This window comes from Mirounga angustirostris, unplaced genomic scaffold (assembly GCF_029215605.1).
Source record: "Mirounga angustirostris isolate CCGP_5_RB_7025 unplaced genomic scaffold, mMirAng1.0.hap1 SCAF_9, whole genome shotgun sequence".
In the NCBI taxonomy this organism is placed as follows: Eukaryota; Metazoa; Chordata; class Mammalia; order Carnivora; family Phocidae; genus Mirounga; species Mirounga angustirostris.
The window spans coordinates 71,222,606-71,231,642 of NW_026991717.1; the positions used below are offsets into that span (position 1 = coordinate 71,222,606).

General features: G+C 51.6%; 1 protein-coding gene across 1 annotated transcript; it reads left to right on the forward strand.

Annotated features, from left to right (window-relative positions):
• Window positions 1-813: 813 nt before the first annotated feature.
• On the forward strand, window positions 814-3,264 carry SLC39A2 (solute carrier family 39 member 2). Its single transcript, XM_045901942.3, has 4 exons — window positions 814-1,079; window positions 1,259-1,389; window positions 1,600-1,650; window positions 2,210-3,264. Exons 1-4 carry the CDS (start codon window positions 965-967, stop codon window positions 2,837-2,839), a joined length of 927 nt encoding a protein of 308 aa, XP_045757898.1. The 5' UTR covers window positions 814-964; the 3' UTR covers window positions 2,840-3,264.
• Window positions 3,265-9,037: the final 5,773 nt, after the last annotated feature.

Genomic DNA, 9,037 nt, shown 5'->3' on the forward strand with positions numbered 1-9,037 from the left:
ACACGAGACTTCAACACTTTATTATAAAATAGACTTTGGTTAGATGATTTTGCGCAACCGTGGGCTAATGTAAGTGTTCTGAGCACAATTAAAGCTAGTCAAAGCTAGGATTGGTAGCTTAGGTGTATTAAATGGCATTTCAACCTAGGAGGTTTTCAGTTTAGGATGGGTCCATTGGGACATCACCCCATCATAAGTTGAGGAAGATCTGTATATATCCAGAAACAGGCACAGTCAAAAATTGGAACAGCATCAATATTGTAATACTAGAAATCTCAACTCCCCACTAGAAATTGCCATGCCTGGAGCTATTTCTCTGGGGTTACAGGAGAAGGGAGGCCCCTCATCTACCGGTTTCCCCAGAGTGCCAGGTGGCAGCACCACCTCTCAGCCCTACCTCCTACCCGAAGGAGGCCCCAAATCCCTTCTGAAAAGGTAGGGTTCAGGTATCAGCATAACAACCTATGAGACATGGGGTGGAGTGGAGAGGGTATGGGAACCTTAGATCAAATGTCTTGAATACGGCAGGACCAAGTGTCCCCCGTACAAAACAGCTGGGGAAGACCTACCATAGACTCCCCCATTTTGGATTAGACCAGCGCCAGGCATGAGTGAAGACTGTCCACAGCATTTGGATTCGTCATGGCAGTGAAGAGGAGAAGACACACGGCACAGGCTGCGCCTGGCAGGGAGTCTGGAGATTCCGGTTTCCCAGTTCTGGAAGGCGTGAGCCCGGGGAGGGGCCTCCTCGGAGGGGGAGGGTGGGAATCTGGGGCAGGGCCCAGTCAGCTATGCAAGGCTGTGCAAGCAGAGGCAACACAGAACAGAAGGAGGATCCCAACGGCCTCCTGGAACTCAGGAGAGTGGCTACTCCAGCTTTGACCACCTACTTCCACACTCCTGCTCCAAAGGTCATAACTCCCATTTACTGTTCTGAGCCATCTGCGTATCCTGTGCCCCAAGGATGGAAACACTCCTAGGAGTGAAAATTGGCTGCCTGTTTGCCCTGCTGGTTCTCACCCTGGTCTGTGGCCTTATTCCCATCTGCTTCAAGTGGTTCCAGATTGATGCTGCCACAGGTACAGCCCTGCCGCCTCCGGCCCCATAACCTCAGCCTGACTATGGCCCTATCACCTATCCCGATGCCTTGCTCCGAGGCTCTCACCATCCCCGAGCTGGGGACATGGGGTGCTACCTGCTTGCTCTTTTGTCGCCTTTTCTATCTCATTGCCAACTGGATTGTAACTCCTTTTTTCAGGTCGTCACCGCCGGGTCCTCAGCCTCCTGGGCTGCACCTCTGCTGGTGTTTTCCTGGGAGCGGGGCTCATGCACATGACCGCTGAAGCCCTGGAGGGAATTGACTCAGAGATCCAGAAGTTTAAGATGCAGGTGAGCAGCAGGGCTGTGAGGCCAGAATGATGAGGGGGGGAAATGGCAGAGCCGAGGACAAGGGTGGAAGGACAGGGAAGAGGACAGCTCTTTTGTGGCATGGTGAAAACCGGTCACGTTGGACTTTAAGGAAAGCGATGGAGCTGAAGGGGCAGGACAGGAAGCTGAGCTGCTCCATCCCCTACCTGATTTCTGCTTTTCTCTCCCTAGAACAGGACAGAAAGGGAGGGAAATGCTTCTGATGATGCTGATTCAGCACAGGTAAGTATCTCCCGCCAGTCCCTCCCTGGAGGGGGAGGAGAACCAGAGACTCCTTTCACTGCCAGGCCCTTTTGAGGGGAGTATGTGAGGGAGGAAACCAGGGATCCCCTCTGCTCCTCAGCTCAGACAGCACCGAGGAAAGGAGCCCACCCCATCCTCTTGGGTCTGTGGAACCCCAGAAAAATCTCTGCTTTACTCTTTCACTCTTTCTCTGGCCCTTTGACAGGCCTAACATTCTTTTCCCATATTTCTAACCCTGTCACTCTGGTGTCCCTTAGTCCCTCAGGGATTCTTCTTGTTGCTGTCCATGCCTGCTCTTGGCTTCATTCCCTTGCCCTTCTTTATGCCCAATATGCTGCATCAATCTGGAAGCATCTGAAGCAGATGGGAATAAGGTCACAGACCAGAGTGAGTGCCAGCAGGGCAAACAGGCGGCCAAGTCTTAGGAATTGGGCAGAGTCCCATGTTTCCCATTCTCTTCAGTCTCCCACTCCCATGGCCACCCGGTGTACTCGCTTCTCTTCCCTTCCCACCTCACAGCCCCTCTTTCTGTTCCTAGATGGAGTATCCCTACGGAGAGCTCATCATCTCCCTGGGCTTCTTCTTAATCTTCTTTTTGGAGTCGCTGGCATTGCAGTGCTGTCCTCAGGCCGCTGGAGGAACCACAGTGCGGGAGGAGTGGGGCGGGACTCATGTCCTAGAACTCCACAGCCATGGACCTCCACCCTCACCCTCAAAGGGTCCCCTCCGGGCCCTCGTCCTCTTGCTCTCACTCTCCTTTCACTCAGTGTTTGAAGGGCTAGCCGTGGGGCTGCAGCCAACAGTAGCAACTACCGTGCAGCTCTGTCTTGCTGTCCTGGCTCACAAGGGGCTCGTAGTGTTCGGGGTAGGACTGCGGCTGGTGCAGATAGGCACTGGCTCACGATGGGCCATGTTGTCCATACTGTCATTAGCTCTCATGTCCCCCATGGGCCTGATCCTGGGGCTGGCTGTGACCCAAGGGGACTCTAAAGGGGGGCAGGGCTTAGCCCAGGTTGTGTTAGAAGGTGTGGCAGCCGGCACCTTTCTGTATGTCACCTTCCTGGAAATTCTGCCCCGGGAGCTAGCTGGCCCTGAGGCCCCTCTGGCCAAGTGGGGCTGCGTAGCCGCTGGTTTTGCCTTCATGGCCTTTATTGCCTTGTGGGCCTAAGAGATTGCTGGTTTTTCTGATGGACCTATCTAGGATGGCCTTCCTGCCCTCGGGAGACACTTTCCCAAATGGCTTTGGCCCTCCACTGAGACTAAGCGACATTCACTAGGCATCATCCTCATGAACTGGACCACAGCTTTCTCCTACATGAGAATCCATTTCTCCTCCAGGACTGAGAAAAGGGCGTTTAGGTTGAGTGCCTATAAATTGGAAAACTGATATGAAGACCATCACTCTAGATTTGACTCTTGTCCCATTTGTGCTACTGTGTATAATAAAATGTCCCTTTTACCCTTCGCCTTCAGCCATGCTATACTTCATTTCTCCAGGTTGCCTAGGAGCTGCCTGGTACAGCAAGTGGTGGAGTGGGGAGTGGAAAGGCTGAATACTGGATATTGTATTTTCTTCTGGAATCCAGGCCCCTAGCCATTCTGTCCGTTGTAGGCCATGCCCTCCACAAAAGGGAGCATTGCTGAAATTCCAACAGACTACTCCTGCCTTGCCCACAGGTGTTGAGAAACTGAGCCAGAGTTCCCAGCATTTAGAGAGAAGAGGTGTAAAAACAGAAACCATGCGATCTAGATTTTTTCCTACAGTAACCACACCCACCCCGCTCCCAGTGCCTATTATCAGCCAACCACGGTGTGTCCAGCAGACTCTTGAGATCAGGCTAAATAGAGCCTCCTTCCATCTGGTTCCTATTTTTCACACTGAGCCCTGGGTAGGCTCGAGGATGCTGTGGCTCTTCTTTGAGCCTCTGTCTCCATCCAGCTGCCTTGTGCTGAGGGATTAAGAATCGGAGTGTTCGGAGAGGGAGAAAGGCGCCAGAGAAATGCCTAGGGTGGTTCCTGGGCTCTGGCACAGCTCAGTGGCCTTCGTTCTGCCTGCTTAGCTGCCCCTCTGCCTCCAGCCCCTCCCCACTCGGCCCTCTGTCTTTCAGTGTGAGTAACCCCCACAATGGTTGCTTCTCTTAAACACTACGAAGGACAAATACAAAGCTGATTTTCTGGCTGTTGCCCAGCCCCCTGACCCATGAAATGGAGGAGTATCCCAGACTTAGTGGAGAAGGAGGGAGAGAGAAGGTGCGCCCCATGAGCTCCATCGCTCTCCCCACTTTGCCTCTTCTGATCTTCTCAGTGCAGAAGCCCAAGTCACCTTCACATGGACAAGGTCTCCTGAGTGTCCCTCTTGTCGCAGTTGTCTCCTGTCCATCCCTTTCCCCTCCCCACAAACTAAGATACGCAGACCTCCTCACAAGCCCAGCCAACGCACCCGGGCACGAGTGAGAAGGCAAGCTTTAGGCAAAGCTAAATCAAAATATCTGATACAGGAAACAAGTTCCCTGAAGCACCATCCTCTTCTGTTTTCCCTTCGGCATGAAGTAAGGGGACACGTTCTCCAAACAGTGGCTCGTGTGTCATAATCCTAGCCGAGGCTCCCCGCGGCTCGGCGCCAGGCAGGCGCTGACACTACTCGCCTCGCCGGGCCTGCCACGGAGATGCTGTTCCCGTCGGGAGTCGGGGAAGCACATGCGGGGGGCGTAAGTTACTAGATCACCCAGCTAGCTGGCCCTCAAACCCATGTTTCTCTGGTTTTAAGAAAAGCTCAAATACACGGCTTCTCTCCTCCCTTCCCTTACCTCTACCTCCCCATCTTAGGAGTCAGGGGCTCAGAAGAAGCGGGCAGCACATTGGAGAACTGAGGCAAGTTGAATAAAGGGAGTCTATGGGGAGGTGTGGGCAGGGTTTTGGCAGAGCCACAGCCGGTGGCGCAATCCCCGGGGGCTGAGCAACAACAATGCTGGGTCGGAGGTGGAGCGCGGCGCCAGCCGGCTCCGCGAACAGTGAGCAGGAACAATGCTGCTCCCCGGCTGAAGAGGAGGGAGCAGGGAGCAGAAACTGGAGAGGGCCGCCCAGTAAGAGCTGGGGCCTCAGGCGGAGGGATACGACCAGCCCGCAGGGACTCGACCAGCAGGAAGCCAGAGGATTCCGCTCCTTCTCCTTCTGCTCTGGCCCCTACCGCCGGCGTCTCCCGTTGGTCGTGCTAACTGAAGCCAAAGGACAAAAACGTCTGACGGTGCCCGGCAGATAGGTCAGCCTGGTGAGGCACATCAAGAAATCCAGAGGGGCAAAGCCAGCCTGCCATCCCCTCTCTGCTGCTTTCCGTCAGGACTTTGGAAGGGTGAATTGGAAGGGACACAATCATACAGACATTGGCTATTTCCGGTACGGAGGATTGGTAGGACTACAGAAAGGAGACTTGAGGAGAAGGACATCAGACTCTGGGGCTCCTCATATGTTTCTGGGTCACTGATGCTATCAGCACCTGAGGGGAATGAGCAGAGGTCAGGAGACTGCAAGCATGGGTGAGTCATGCACTTTTTGCCTCCTCCCATCCCGGGAGCCCTTACACTGGCCTTCAGCCACCTCTGCTTTCAGCCATCAGTGCTTTCTCTCCTTCCCATGAGCAAGCACTTCCTTTCCTTCTCCCAGCACCTGACCAACCCCAGCAGGAACCGTCTGTAGTTCAAACCATTTCGTAGCAAGAGATGCAATAAAGCTAGAGAATGGCTCCTTAGGACATCAGGATCAGGGCGCCCGGGTGGCTCAGTCGGTTAAGCATCTGCCTTTGGCTCGGGTCATGATCCCAGCGTCCTCCAGCGTCCTGGGGTCAGTCTCCCTGCTCAGCGGGGAGCCTGCTTCTCCCTCTCCCACTGCCCCTCCCACCTGCTCATGCTCTCTGTCTCTCTCTCAAATAAATACAATACAATACAATACAATAAAAAACACATCAGAGTCAGAAAAAGGAGCCATCGGAGCATTTTCCAAAGCTCTGAATCCCCAGCCAGGAGTCGGAGAGGGCTGTAAGGGAGCAGACGGATGTGATTTCAAGTGAGCCTGCAGCGAGGAAGGATGGAATGAGGACGGGCATGAGAGCCATGGACAGGAGGGAGAGCTAAGGTAGCTGGGCCATGGTAACTGGAAGCCAGAGTCAGGAGCGAACCTTTATTCACTCAGCCTTGAGAGATAGGTTGTAAATGAAAACATTTAGAATCATGAGAATTGAAAAAAATATGAGGAAAGACGCAGGTTAGGAAAAAGGATAAGAGAAGAAGCTATTTGGAATAGTCACAAGAGAATTTATGTGGAGCAGTTTTCAAGTCTCCTGAAGCCCTGTGCCCTTTCCCCATCCCCACACATGTATTTTTTATATATTTAAATAGAAAAAAACCCCAGAAGAATGAGACCTCCAACTGCCCTCTCACCTAGAACCAGCTTTCCATTCTTGCACCAATAAATGGTTCCCTGAAGTAAACCTTTGGAATTCCCCCACCTTCCTTTGTATACAAGCGCAGGCTTGGGTTTTTGTAGTTGAGAGGAGATGGGGCACAGCAGCAAAGAGAATAGAGGTTAGTGAGTATCCCGGGGCAGGGTGAGAGGCCAGCCAAAGACCAGCACCTACGAACAAGAGGCACCCGGGAACAAAACCACAGAGCTCCAGGCTAACTCTTTTGAGACAGTTCGCCCACTTTACCCCTCCCCGGAAGGACAGTTTTCCAGTATCTTGCCTCCCTCATAGGAAACAGTGCCGTGGCTCCTGGCTTTGGGTGATGGAGTACAAAGAACAGTTGCCAGAATTGGAGTGGGTTGGTATGTGTGAATGTGAGTGTGCCAGCTGGCCAGATAGCCTCATATTCCCCGCCCCTGCATCTCAGGGAGGAGCCGGTGGCCACCAGCAAAGGTGAAGCAAAAAGGGTGTAGACAGGGGTGACACCCTCAGGCCCCAGTCTGCAGGGATGCTGAAAGAGGCCAGTTGTTGATGAGTTCCTTCTTATTTCAATTTTGTTCAGAATTACTACCTTTAGATGTACTGAATGTCAAATACAGAATGCATTCTACTTTTACTATATATTTATCCCATTTGGGGAAAATTCTAACGTGGGCGAGGAGAGAGGGTGCAAACAACCTAATTGCTCTGGGCACCATTTACGCTGACCACACCCCTGGCCTCTAGTCAGAACTGATTCTCACTTTCTTGTTAGTCCCCAGATCTCTCTAGAAAGGTGGAGTCTCCCACTGTGACATTTCCCTTGAGTAGGTAAAGGAGCGCCCTTAAAGACTGACATCTATCCCTCCTGCTGCAGTTTCACTGTTTTGTGTGTACCTTCAAAGAATCACTCGTTAAAATCTCTTCATGAGTTCTGGAATTTTCAAACTGACCCCACCAGGCTCTCATCACCGTATTCTTCTAGTTTTATTCTCCTTCCCAGTGAACCCTGTCTTAGCTATCTTGGGCTTCTGTCCCTGAAGTCAGGAAAACGATACATCTCTTGAGAATGAGAGTAAGAGAGAAACAGGAGTCCTAAGGCTGAAGCAGAGACAAAAAGTAGGGAGTTTGTGGTTCTGCTTCTATGAAGTCCGCTCACCTCTCCCTGAGCTCTGATCTTGAGAACAGGCAGGAGCCACAGACCACTCCCTCCTTATGTAGCTACCACAGAGACTCACAAAGAACACTGAGAGATACAGGAAGGGAAGCGGGACCTGGGGGACGTTAGGAAGAACCACGCCAACCACAGGAGGGCACTGCATCCCCATGGGCTAGCCTGGAATGTCTGGGGCCAACACTGTAAAGAGGTCAGTCAAGGACAGCAAACCCCCTCTGCCTTGCTCCCAGCAGAGAGCATCTCTCCCTCTTCCTGACTCTTGGGGTTCTTGTGCTGACACATCTATAAGAGACAGACACCAGTCACCACCCACTTCACACACCAGCTCCCGCCAGATACACACACACACTCACACGTGTACGCATAAATATCATTCCCTCCCTCTTCTGAAGATTACCTTGCCAACAGTGTTCTCTGTGCAGGCAAATGTGCTGAGAAGACCTGCCTTCCCTTCCATAATGCACAACAACACCTCTGTTTGTTGTTTTTTTTTAAGTAGGCTCCACACCCAGCATGGGGCTCGAACTCACAACCCCAAGATCAAAAGTCTCAAGCTCTGTGGACTGAACCAGCCAACTGCCCCTCACAACAGCACCTCTTGCTGGTCAAGGCTGATGCTCGTTGGAGTTCTTTGCCTTTTCCTCATGTTTTGTTTAACTAGGAGCTAGTTGGTCCAGTGATTCCAATTATGCTATTCCTTTTCTTTAGGGTGGCATTTAAGCACTCTTTGCTGCCTGCCCTGCATGTGGTCACCCAACACCCTTGCCATCAATAACTAGCTCTAGAACTCTGCGAGTCACCTAATACCCCTGCCCCCTTCTGATCCTGGCCTACTGCATTTAAAATAGACTCAGTCCTATGAGAGTGATGAAATGCTCAAGAGTCAATAACATATTCCATGCCTCACTTCCATGTCAGTGTGTCAGCACCAGACATCAAGCCACGTTAGTCCTCAGCTCAGTTTCATTGAGGAAAGCATGTCCTTGTCTGGGGAGGTTCTATAAAGTAATCCAGCAATTGACCTTGTAATACTCCATCCATGGTACTCTTATCAATAACAATCTAAAGTGCCTTCTCGTTTTTTACTTCTTGTGCCCCAAGAGCCCAAGAATCAGCCTGCAACAGCCACAGAGTATCTGAAGTCCTCTTGATGAGTATTGTGCATACTTGTTGAAAAGCTTCTCAGAGAACCGCAAACATAGTCTAATGAACACCCCGAAGTCTTGGATTCATGGGGGAGGAAGACCCCTTAGAGGAAATCCTCCTTTGTGCTGTTACTCTCCTGAAGGAGTCTTCAGATTGGGACCAACTATGAGCAATCCAACCTCTCTAGTCACTGTGTGAGGCCTGGTCTACTCATTGCAATGAACCATCTAAAATGGAATCTAGGTGCTCCCTAGGGAGGATTCTGCAGGAAGGTGATCACAAGATATCCTTGGACACTTAAGTCAGCATTCTATACTTCCTTCTTAAGATCATGATGTTGGTGCCATCTCTGAAATCCTACGGCATTTCTCAAGGATCCATAACTAGTAAGGAAGTCTTGTAAGACCTAAGTAGCTCCTCTCTTCCCCAAACTTGGAAACACTATCAATATCAAGGACAATACCATCCTATTGGAATAGGGGCCCTTGACTATGTGGTCACATTCTGTGAAGTATCCAGGCCATATCTGAGAAGAGAATGTGAGCTGGATGGGGGAGGTTGGGAAAAGGGGCACGATGCAGGCATATTCAGACAAAGAAGACTGGTGC